Consider the following 12,158-nt stretch of genomic DNA (forward strand, 5'->3'; position numbering starts at 1 on the left):
TTTACCCTAAAGACAGGCTCAATAGAGGGGATGTGATAGGTGTGCCCCAGCCTAGATCTTCAGTTCCCACTAGTACAAGACAGGTGAAACTCTACTTCATTGACAAGAAGAAAATTCAAATTGCTTAAAGTATTTGCTCTTTTTTAGTTCGTAATTGGATTGTAAAGAGAGAGCTACAAGATATCACTGATAACCAGGATCATCACAATGTTATACAAATATTGGACACTTTCATTGGAAAGTGGATATACAGTTGGATATACAGACTTATTTAATGACAAATTGTAGAACATGAGAGATAATTAAGGGCTATAAACCCTCTTACTCTTCAGAAAGTATGCCATGGTCTAAGTATTGAGGATTAGGAGCAATTTATTTTTCACAGAGGAGGTGATTCTCTATCTGTCCAAAGGCAGTTGAACCTTCTTTGAAGGATCTGCTCTTGGCTGCTCTCCAGGGCAGAACACCAGACTAAATGGACCTCTGGTCTCATCTAATAGAGAATGTTCTACAATCCTATAAAGTTTAACAACAGGAAATTAATGGAATAACCAGAAGATTCAGTGAGGATGGCAGGGTTCTCATAGGAGGCGTCAGTCCTGGCAGAAGCCGGTTATTTTATTGCAGTAAGCAAATCAGGCTGGGTTCTCTCTGTGGTGCAATCACAACAGATTGGGGAGCATGCAAAGCAGCATCAATACATAAAAATTAAACTACTTTTAATACACAAAGCTGATTTTAGGTGAATGCAGAACAGAGAAGCAAAGGCACAATATTCTCTGAAAGTGTGGCCTTTTTATGCTGTTTTGGACACTAATTTACATACAAATAAAATGTCAGGTTATATCCCATAACTGTCATGATATATTGGAGCATTTAGACTTTCGCATGAGGTGTTCTTTCTGTACCTTATTAAATTGCAGGATCTTGGCCTTTTGCCAAGTGCTAGGGTGATGCTTTCCCTGCTGAAATACATGCAGGAGAGGGATATGGGTCTGGACATCAAAAGAAACCAGGTTCAGTCAGTAGCTAGAAGTGCTGCCTGCACATCACCTTGAACAGCTTGATTTTTGCATCTCTCTGTAGGTAATTCCATCTGTAAAATGGCAGTGATATTAATTTGCCTGTTTCACAAGCTTCATTGAGGTTTACCAGGTTGTCATGTTCACAGAGTATTTTTAGATGCTTGATTGAAAGCCAGAGCAAAGCAAATCTTTGCCTTCTTGGGCTCCCCCATCCTGGATGGGTAGCAGTGGAGGTCTGGTAGGAGCAAGCTCTCCACAGCAGGCGAGTCAGAAATGCAGAGCAGCAAACTGCCATGCTCAGGTACCCTGGAATAAAAACTATTTTAGAGTTCTTCATTTTGGTTGCATGATACTATAATATTCCACCCTGTGTTGCCTCTCCAGACAAATCACCTTTTGACTTCAGTTTCTCCTGAAAGTGTCTGCATGATTACCCCGGTAGTGAGCTTTAAGTGAAATAAGTGTGCCTGGAAGTAGGCTCAAACCATCTATTTCGAAATGCTACTCCTAGACTCTCTGAAATGACCAAGTGTCTGTTTTATACCCATAGGAAAAGGTTAGATTTATTCCAGCGGCTAGATGACTACTAATGCGTGCTGTGCTCTGAAGCATATGGTGATAGAAAAGATCATTTTGAATTAATTTGATTTAAATTAATAAGAGATTTATTTGATGAGAGTTGTTTGAAGGTGATAGCACTTTGTAGCTGAACAGGATTTAAGATGTCCGAAAGTACACCTTTAGAGATTTGCGAAGGATTAATGTTGGGAAAGTAAATGTAAATGGAAAGGAGCAAGCTTGAACAGACTGCAGCTTTTTTTTTTCACTTGTCTCTTTGTTGTAAATTTTGTGGAAAAAAAAATTGCAGAAAGCTCTTGGCAAATTGGTGATCAGGGACCAAACTGAAGAGTCTGAAAATGCAAAAGAGGAAGAGAGGAGATGAAAAACAACAGTGTTTTGCTATAATACTGATCTACCGGAATTACATATAAGGCATGGTTTTCTCCTTGCATCTTCTAGACTGATGAAGCTATCATCATTTCAGTGGAACATACAGAGTGCAGAATATCAAGGAGCTAGATTTTGATCAAATACAATGTCTGATCCTGCCAAATTTTACTGATACGAGGAGGCATGTTTTACTCTTAAGCAGTCTTGGGCAGGAGAATGTGGCCATGCCGTTTTAGGGCTGGTAGAAAAACATCTATAGTTTTAAAGGTCCTTTGAAATTAATTTGTCACTTGCTTAGAGCCAAGAAGTCCCCTGTCTTGTATGATATGTCTGAATATGCTGGTTCCAAATGGGGAGGAGGTGGTCTTGTTGAAGAGGGAGTTGCTTGTCATTAAGCTTATTCTGCCCTCCCATGGTTTACGGCCCAGTTCTTGATTTCCTTGCACAAAAGAGGCTGTTCTTGCCTTCCCTTCACAGCAGAGAGGGGTGAGGACCATGCGTTGGTTGTTTTCTGACAGTCTTCTCTGAGAACCACAAGCAAAGCTGGGAGAGAAGCATCATGTGTGGCTGCCTCTAGCTCTGTCTCCTGGCTAGAGATGGTGGGGGGGTGAAGCTGTACACAACTCTTTGCTGTCATTTTACTGTTCAAGTATCCATGACGGAAGGTGGAAAGAGGGGAGCTTTAGCCAGTCCTATACCACTGTGGCTGAGTCTGGGGGTAGTTTGCATCTGATATAATCTAATTACCAGCGAAGGCAGCAATTTTGCATGGCGTTTCCAGTGTATTTACACATTATTAGTATTATTACTTTTTGAAAATGCTTAAATTATCAAACATACAGGTCTTTGAACCATGGGCTGTCCTAATTAGCTTGCTGGCTCTCTGGCTGTGCTCAGCACAGGTCCAGACCAGCCTGGCAGTGTGGGCTGTGGCAGAGGGCTGGGTGCAGGGTGGCTTCCCAGGATGAAGCCTGCTGTGTAGATGGTTTCCCAGAAATTCACACTCTCAGGACAGGAGCTCGTGTGCCTTACAGCTGCTCAGCTCTTACATGGAGAGTGGGAAGAAGGCTCCAGATCGGTTAGGACTGTGTGTGTTTAATAGAAGCCGACACTTTGAACGCTTGAGGTTTTTTTTATATAAAGAAAGCAGACAGTCTTTGTAGCCTATTTATGTGTAATAAGCTGGGGTTTGTTTTGTGCCTTTTTTTTTTTTTTTTGTATGTGAAAGAAAAGGGGAAAAAAAAGGAGGGAGAAATGAAAACCACAGCAGTATTTTCCCATGCAGCTCTAGTGAGTATCCTGCCATCTCATATGATCGGCTGTCCTGGTGGGGTGGAGTGTGGGAAGGTGTCAAAATATGTCTCTCAATTTTTATTTTTATTTTTTTTCTTAAAAGGGAAAGCCAGATGAGTGCCAAAAGCCCTGTTCTCTTCTTTAGCCCTGCAGTAATAAACTACATGAGTGTATGTTATTAAGATGATAAGATTAAATTTCTAGCTACTAACATGCTATCACAACAGCAAAGGGAGGAAAAAAAAAGAGATCTTGAAAAAATTATGAAAATTAGTCTGACGGTCGCCTTTTAATAATAAGATCACTCCCAACCCCAACAGACAGTGTAGGCTGGAATTCCACAGGGCTTTTTTGTGGTCCTAATGATTTTAATAATACTTTGTGCTATGTAGCACCTTTCATTAGAGGATCACAAAGTGCTTTACAGTCACTAATTAATTAAGCCTCACAACACTCCTGTGAGATAGGTAAGTATTAGACATATATTAAGCTGAGACACTGAGAGTTAATGATTTTTTTTTGCTGCATTATTCTGGCAAAATAATTGATGTTTAAGCGCCATATGTGCATTATATGTCTGTGTGTGGGTGTAATATAGAGTGTAAAAGTATTAATTTTACTATCCCTTAACAAAGAGGTCCTACTTGAGCCTGCTGACTGATATCACAGTTTTCACAGACCCTTGACTGAGCTCATCTGCTTGTGCATCTACATGTCTAAAAAGCAGCCACTGGCATCTAACAAAATTCAGACATCTTTCTAAAGTATTATTCTGCTGAAAAGAGTTTATGACTAAGATCTAACCTAAACCTGCAGTGCAAGCCCACGGCAACAGCCATACTGTTGCAATAGGCTTTGATGACAAGTCATCACATTCAATAAAAGTAGTGAGCAACAGCAATGACCCATTGCAGGAGCTGATGATCAGTAGGTAATTAGCCATTATCTTCACCACGAATAAGAAACTATTGATTATCAGAATTAGGTTTTTTTTTTTTTTTTTAATGAACTACTGTAGTACCATGGTAATTCATTATCCTGAATTAAAAACTGATTTTAGTAGAAGTTTCCACTTTTTGCTTCCAGGGATAAACTGATATGAGTGATTGTTGAGCAGAAAAGTTCAATGAGAACAATTATCTTGCAGATGCATGAATCGTGTAGAATAACCTTGGCTGGTTTTGATGGAAACTATATATAGCTATTAGTATGATTTCCACTTTAAAGTAGCTGAGAGTGATCGTATCAGGTAATAAAGAAATAAATACAAACCCCACATAGTTTAATGGTAATTTCAGTGTAATGAAAATTAGACATTAAATCCTGGGTTATGGACCTCAAAGACAAGTTCTGCAACCTGGACCTTATCCAGGGTTCCCTCAGCTCAAGAAATCTTTTCATTCATATCAGGCTTAGTAATTCTTTTATTTTGGGAAGATCACCATTTCCAGTGACGAAAAGGTAGTTCAGTCCCAATGGCTGTTCATCACTTGGCCTCTTTACCAAGCAAACGTGCTTATTATTGTGATGGCATTTTTGAGATGTGGGAATTTGCCCACTAACAACAAAAGTAGCACCACGAAATTTGTTTCAAGTGGAGCATGAGGCAGCCAGCAGATGATGACTTCCAGTTGCTGATGGCAGAGTCTGGATGTGAACCAGCTATTTGTATTCCATTATCTGTCTCATTAGGCCAGGCCCATTATGATGCACAATGCCTGCTAATATATGTGAATTTTTTAAGGCACTTTCATTTTCTACAGCATTTATTCAGTGTTTTCAACACTTTCTTTAAACTTGTTTTAAACTTGTTTGGAGAACATCACTTCTGAGATTTGTGTATGTGTGTGTGTAAGAGCATGTGTGTCTGTCTGAGGAGGAGGCAGCTATGGGATTTGTCCTATTTGAAGGAAGCAGAGAACAGCAGCTGCTGTCTGTATAGTGCCCACTAATAGATGCATGTGAATGTACAATAGGCATAATGATGTTTTTAAGTAAAAAGCATATTTTGAATGCATAATTTAGGAGGGAAAACCTTTTTTTGTTTTGTTTTGCAGATATACAGATCAGCTCTCAAAATGTCTTCTGTGTCTTCCGTGCATCTTCTAAGACAATTGCATTAGCCCGCCTGCTAGTTGACTAATAGAATTAATAATTGTAAAAAGCACTCTAAAGCCACATGCCTTATGAAGTCAATGCTGGGTATGATTTTACAAGTATGTGATCCATTTTTTTCAAGTGAAATTGTTAACTGAAAACGTTCTTGGCACACAATAAAACATTGTGCAATCTGTTATTTGTCTTAGAGATAATAATTTCAGAGTGGCTATATTCTTTCTGTATCTAACTTATGACTTGCTAGGGGATGGTTTTTTCGATTTAGGAGTATTGCAAATATAGTTTTATTTACATAATATGTCTATGAAAAAATGATAGTGGTGGAATTTCAGTGACAAAAAAAGCCAACCCTGTGTCTTTTCTTACTGTCCCCTTGAGTGGATATCAAGCAAATGTCAGATGATTTTTCAAAAGCTGAAAGAAAAAAGAAGGGAAAAAACTTTTGAATTCAACTTAAAGTTTTTATATTTAAATCAAGGTTATCTTATTTCCTTTCTTTCTCCAAGTGTAGAATACTGCATGAAAAAGCTCTATTAGGCAGATATGTTTTGTCTTCCCCCTTTCCCCTCCGTTAGCGCACAGACTCACAAATACATCAGGAAAATTTGAACCAAAGCATCTAGATCTGGGGTAGTGTCTATTTAGCCTGTATGCTGTCCAGACTTTTCTTTTCTTTGCTTTACGGATTTTTTCCTGTCTTTTTCTCTGACTCTCTTCTGTCAGTTGCCATGAAGATAGCAAATTTCTAAACTTCCCTTATCTGCCAAAAATATCTGTAACAAAAACATTTTAAAACATTGCATTTAGTCTTGTTTAATTTTGACTGAGGTAACAGTCATGATGTTTACTTTCCTGATTTCTGATTTTTCTTCACTGCGCAGTCAAGACTCCTTTCTCTATCCTCTGCCATGAATTGCATTTAAACAGACGTTATTTTAAAAATGGTTTGGGATGTGTAACCAGGAGGAAAATACAAACTTAGCTGAACACCTGCCAGGAATGCTCACATATATTTTTAGTGTGTGTTAACCAAGAGCATTCGCAAGTCCCACAGCAAAGCGGTAATACTAAAAGGCTGAGGACTGTCTTTATCCTTTGAATTATATAGGTGCGCATGTTGTTTTAGTAGGCTGACTGCATTGTAATAGTTCTCTTACCACAACAGGAAATCTTTCTCTTCTGTTAGTTCTGAGTGACTTCATGTTCAGAATTATTGGGGGAGGTGAAGTAAAATTCAGTGTGTATGTATCCTGGTAGGTGCAGTTGACATTACAGAGAAGGCACTTGGTTCCCAAGAATGTGTGTCTTCTACAGTAAGGAATCACAGTAGGCGTTTAAGAAACCTATTAAGACCACACGGAGTGTCAAAATTTCTGTAACACAAGCTGGCATTCTGTGTGAAAGCCGTCTCACTGTAGCCCATGCTGCCTGTGGATCAGCTCAACCACAAAGACAACACAGCCAGCCCAAGACACAAGTTGAACACTTCCCCTGAGAAGTTGTCTGTTTTTATCAACATAACATACAGTGCCCTTTCATGTGGAGCAGATGTAAATAAGAGTATGTACAGATGCCTGTTCTTTTATTTTTAACCTCTGTCCTCAGCCGTACTTTTCAAAGTACTGTTTTGAGAAGTTCACGAGTGGCCTGGATACACCACCATTTAGAGTGCATCAGTGCTGCTCCCAGCGTCACCAGGTGGTCCTCCCTTTGTAGAGCCTCTCCAGTGCCTCTGTAGGTGCCCGGCTGTGGCAGGCATGGGAACAGTGGCTCAAGCTCGAGTCTACAGCTCACATCTCATGTGTGGTACTGCAGCCTGCTGCCACTGGACCACACACAGTTTGGCAGAGAACCATCCATTGCTGTAGACAGCATTGGCAAAGATAAGAGCACAGATAAAGTTGTAGCACATCTGTCTTCTGCCCCTAGCTAGCATGTGAACACAAATGGATCAAACCAGCTGGTGGTGAATATCAAATCCAGAGCCACACAGTGGAGAGTGCAGGGAATTTTCATATACGTATTTTCTCTTAAGTAGACTGGGGAAGGTGAAGATATGTAGCAGATGAGAAGTTTGGCTTAGTACCTCCATAGTTTGATTGCTTGTTCTTCCATAATCTCCCATGTTAAGATAGCAGCTAACTCACTGGTGGCAGACTCTTTCTTTCTGATCCTTCTTGCTGTCCTGTCTCAGCTTTCTTTAGTGGATTCAGAGAGTGTACTGGCAGGCTTAGCAGCAGTGGCCATGTCTGCAAGGAAGACTGAGCAGAGGAGGGTTTGACTGTTTAGATCCATGTGGATTCCAGGTGTTTTCGGGGGTAGATCCCGACTTAGCCATGCAGTGATGTCAGATGTCTGGATCCAGGCCTGTAAAGTTTTATTGATAATGGGTTTCCTAATAAAGTTAGTTTCTCTTTGTTTGGCAAATAGAACTAATTGCACGAAAAATGGACTGTGGGGCAGACTTTAGAATATCCATATAATCCTGTTTGAAGTTTATGGGCAGTACGACGGGGGAGCTTTTGCTGTAGAGAAACTGATACCTGCTTAGGAAAAATACTTTCTCTGATGCCTGAAGTTACTTACTCTCCTAAATCTTTTTCTTCCTAATATCTTGTTTAAGTTCTTCTGATTATTTCGTTTAGGTGTATTTTTGCAGAGCTACATTACATGTAGTTGTACTGTATATGAACATTAGACTTAATTATTTTTCCCCTTAGTTTTAAAAAAGTATTTTAAAAGAAGCATTCTAAATGAGTTATTTCTGCCAGACCGTTATCTTCTGAAATTATAACAAAACCTGTAATTAACTGCCTCTAATGGCAGTGTTTTTTCAGGCTTTAAAGTCTTCTTTTTAGTTAAGTTCAGTTTCAGTGTGCTGTTTTTTTTTACATGTAAAATTCCAGTTTTCTGCATAGTCTAAAAACCTGTTTGACAAAAGTTTTCTGAAAAGTTGATGTATTCATATAGTTCAGAATGCTTTAAGAAGTGCCAGCTTTGTTTTCTGTTCTATATCTTGAATAATTCTATAGGGTTTTTTTGCCTTTTTTTTTTTTTTTTATTTTCTTTTTCTGTGGTAGATATGGTCCGGAAAAAGAACCCCCCTCTAAGAAACGTTGCTAGTGAAGGTGAGGTACAGACCCTTGAGTCTACAGGTACTGAAAGTGAAGAGTCTGGAAGGAAAAAAGAATTTTCTGCAGAGCAGATGCAAGAAAACACTGACCAGGGTGATGCGGCAGAGTTAAATAACAAGGAGGAACTTTGCATGCATGTCCAAGAGCCATCTTCCAGCATTAAAAAGGACTTGAAAAGCTCAGTGCTGAGTGAAAAGGCTGGCTTCAATTATGAAAGCCACAATAAGGGAGGAAATGTTCCATCCTTCCCTCATGATGAGGTGACAGACAGAAATATGCTGGCTTTCTCATCTCCAGCTGTTGGGGGAATCTGTGAGGCCTTGAAGTCTCCTCAAAAATCAGATGCAGATGACACCCAAGATGTGGTCTGTACCCCATCAGGAGATGCAGCGGAGACAAATGAGGAGCATCAGATGTCGCCAAAAGCTTCAGATGAAACAGCGCAAGTGCAAAGTGGTCAAACTGATGGCCAAGGCTCAAGCCCGGTCCCCATGGCCTCAAAAAACCCACAAGTGCCTTCAGATGGGGGTTTAAGGCTGAACAAATCCAAACCAGATTTGTTGGTAAATGATAACCCAGATACGGCGCCTCTGTCTCCAGAGCTTCAGGACTTCAAATGTAACATCTGTGGATACGGTTACTATGGGAACGACCCCACAGATCTCATCAAACACTTCCGCAAGTACCACCTAGGACTGCACAACCGCACCAGGCAGGATGCTGAGCTTGACACTAAAATTTTGGCTCTCCACAACATGGTGCAGTTCAGCCACTCCAAAGACTTCCAGAAAGTCAACCGCACTGTGCTTTCAGGGGTGCTGCAGGACATAAATTCCCAGAGGCCTGTCTTATTAAATGGGACTTACGATGTGCAGGTTTGTATTTTCCCAGCCTCTTCACTTCTGCTGACTGCCTTCCCAACTGCAAAGTCAGTTATTTGCAAAGCCTCTCCTACCTAGGTGATTCTATTTCATAGAACTTGCTTAAGCCTTAAGAACCTTTTTGGTCTATTTTAGTGAGGCTTTCTACAGGTGTGCTGAGCATCTTGTACTGCAGAAGAGTACTTGTTTTTTTGACCAGTGGTATTTCTGCGTATGATTTAGTTATTGTGGTAATCAGTAGCAAAAGATCTTATTCAGCAAACATCAAATTGCTGAATTGCTAATCATACTTGAAGGATTTGCTGCCACGGAAAGAAAAGAGCAAATAATAATGAAAAACAACATCCAGATAGACAAAAGACAGCAGCTGAAAATTAAAAATGTAATCCTAAATTATCAGCTGCCGGGAGTCAAGATTTGGCTTATTGATTCTTTATTAAGATAAAATAAATGGCAGGTCTTGGCAATTCTGAAGTTGTCTAGTGCCAGAAAAACAAGATACACAATGGGTATTTAAAACATTTAAGAAATCAACAATAATCCACACTGTGCTTCACGTTAGTGAGCTTGCAAGGGCTGTTGCCTCAGTCATCTTCTGATATAGCAGGAGCTGGGGAAAGAACTATGGATACTGCTGTAACAAAAAGAAAAAAACTCATTTTTCCATGAAAAAGTGAACGCAAAAGCTTTTTCATGGAGTCTCTGTTAGTTGCCTATCAGCCAATATTTAATTAGTTGGGAAAAAAAGTGATGCTACTTTAAAAAATCCTCTCATGAGAGAGCTGAGAGATATGGTAAGATAGCTCAATATTCTATAATAAAAAATATCATATTTTAAGAAAAAAACAACAAAATAACAAAGTTTCATACAAACCAAATTCAAATGTCCATCCAATTTCAAGTGTATGTTTTCATACCTGATGTCTCAGTTGGTGGTAATCACCAGACAAAACTCCAGAGTATGCTAAGATAAAAAGCAGAAGGTGAAAAATATTAAGTAATGCTTGCTGAGACCACAGCTATAGGAAAAAAAATAAAATCAAAGTGGATTAAGATGGCTAGCATCTAACCTCACGTAAGAAACTGAAACTGGAACACAAGCCAGGAATTCGAAGCTTTTTAAGTGATTTAAACTTTTCCTCTTTTTTCAGAAACTCTACCACTTCTTTATGGAGCAGCAAATTAAACTAAGGTTGTTACTATGCTAAAAGCTGCAATCTTTGAACCGCTGTCTTATTAAAAGATCACTTCACTGTCTTGTGTCAGACACTCTCTCCTGTCAAACCGTGATTAGAAAGCAAATATGTGATTTAGTTAAAAGAGGTTAGAAATGAATAACGTCAATGTGAAATGATGGTTTATAATTAGCACATACTATGATGTTAATACCTGGATTTCCTGCTATAGTTTCAGTTTGCTGACTCCAGGGACAACATCTTAGAGCAACTGATCCATGCTGCCAGGAAGACATTCAAACTGGAACAGCTCAGGCATACCATATAGAGGAATTTGATTCTAAACACACTTTCATTTCCTCCAAACAATTGTTTCGTTAGGTCCTTAGTTATTTATAGGAAAGTTTATGCTTGATTAGGGTGAGCTGGACACTTTTCCTATGCACTGCTTTCAGAAATAAAACAGATGTGTGAGCTATCTCAGTTTGAACTGATAGAAGGAGAAATAAAACAGCTGAACCTAGACTATACTTGTCTACTAAACCCTGGCAGCAAGATACTGCAGGGGAGACAAAAAGCGGTAGGAAACAGCCCATAGATAATCTACTTAAGATCAGTCTTTTCTCAGACGAAAAACATTTTCCAAAATAGAACAGACAGCCTATACAATGTTGGCAATTTATTTTAAATGAAAAAAAAAAAAAGTTGGATCTGGAAACTTAATTTTTAAGAGTGCTAATTTTCCCTGCCCAATTTGGGAAGAGAAGATAAAATAAGCTTTTGTGGCAAATGCCATACTTCATCACTTGCACAGGCACCAGATGTTGATCCAAAGCATGTCAGAAGATAAGTAACTGATTAATTTTTTTATGCTTTCTCCTCCCCCACTCTCGATACAGAGCAGCTTTGTGAGATTCATAAATACAGCAGAAGAACATTTGAAAATCCCCTTTGCACCCACACATGTTTATGTTGCTACTACGTCCATTTTGGAGGGGAGTTTTCTCATGCTTGTGAACAGTTGGCGTCTCCTGCCGCAATGAGGGGTTGTATTGATTGGAGCTCTGGTTAAAATTGGTTCAGCCAGACTCCTGTGTAACATGGAGAGGGAACTGAACCTGAATAATTGGTTCATCTAAACAACATTATTTTGTATAGGTACTGGGCTAAAGGAAAATAATCCCATTGTAATTAACTTGAAATAGTAGTGGACTGGGCTTAAGGTCTGATTTATTGATCCCCTTGCACTTAACAAACTGTTCTATTGTAGCTGGGGTGGAAGTTATCGGTGGATTTATCGTCTCAGGCCAGGGAGCTGTTTGCAGAAGCCGGAGGACGACTGATCTGTCTCACAGTGGTCAGTCAAAGACAAGGGTATATGAAGATTTGTACTACTGAGGGATGCTATTGAGCCCCATAGTTTGCATTCATAACAAAAGCAAACAAAAAAGCAATAGAAAAATGTCTGAGTGCAGAAAAACCCAGCGTCTTCTATTGCAGACAGGTAGGGATCTAGTCCGTTTGCCAAGGGCATGGAAGAAAATCAAATGAATTTTTGAACTTATACCACAAAAATGAAGT

The 12,158-nt window shown here is 39.4% G+C and overlaps 1 protein-coding gene across 7 annotated transcripts in view; it reads left to right on the forward strand.

The window, feature by feature from the left end:
• TRPS1 (transcriptional repressor GATA binding 1) overlaps positions 1-12,158 on the forward strand; it is a 216,732-nt gene that overhangs the window by 34,043 nt on the left and 170,531 nt on the right. For 3 of the 7 annotated variants that reach the window (XM_062627138.1, XM_062627144.1, XM_062627139.1), the window contains exons 2-3: positions 5,327-5,485; positions 8,468-9,396. In XM_062627138.1, the coding sequence (XP_062483122.1) occupies positions 5,449-5,485; positions 8,468-9,396 (966 nt within the window). In that variant the 5' untranslated portion in view covers positions 5,327-5,448. Of the gene's footprint in view, positions 1-4,267; positions 4,519-5,326; positions 5,486-8,467; positions 9,397-12,158 lie in introns of those variants that run through there. The other 4 variants (XM_062627143.1, XM_062627142.1, XM_062627140.1 and 1 more) reach the window with 3 other exon arrangements.

The sequence above is a fragment of the Pezoporus occidentalis genome, unplaced genomic scaffold (genome assembly GCF_034315485.1).
Source record: "Pezoporus occidentalis ecotype Australia unplaced genomic scaffold, CSIRO_AGI_Poc_V1 ctg3, whole genome shotgun sequence".
Lineage (NCBI taxonomy): Eukaryota > Metazoa > Chordata > Aves > Psittaciformes > Psittacidae > Pezoporus > Pezoporus occidentalis.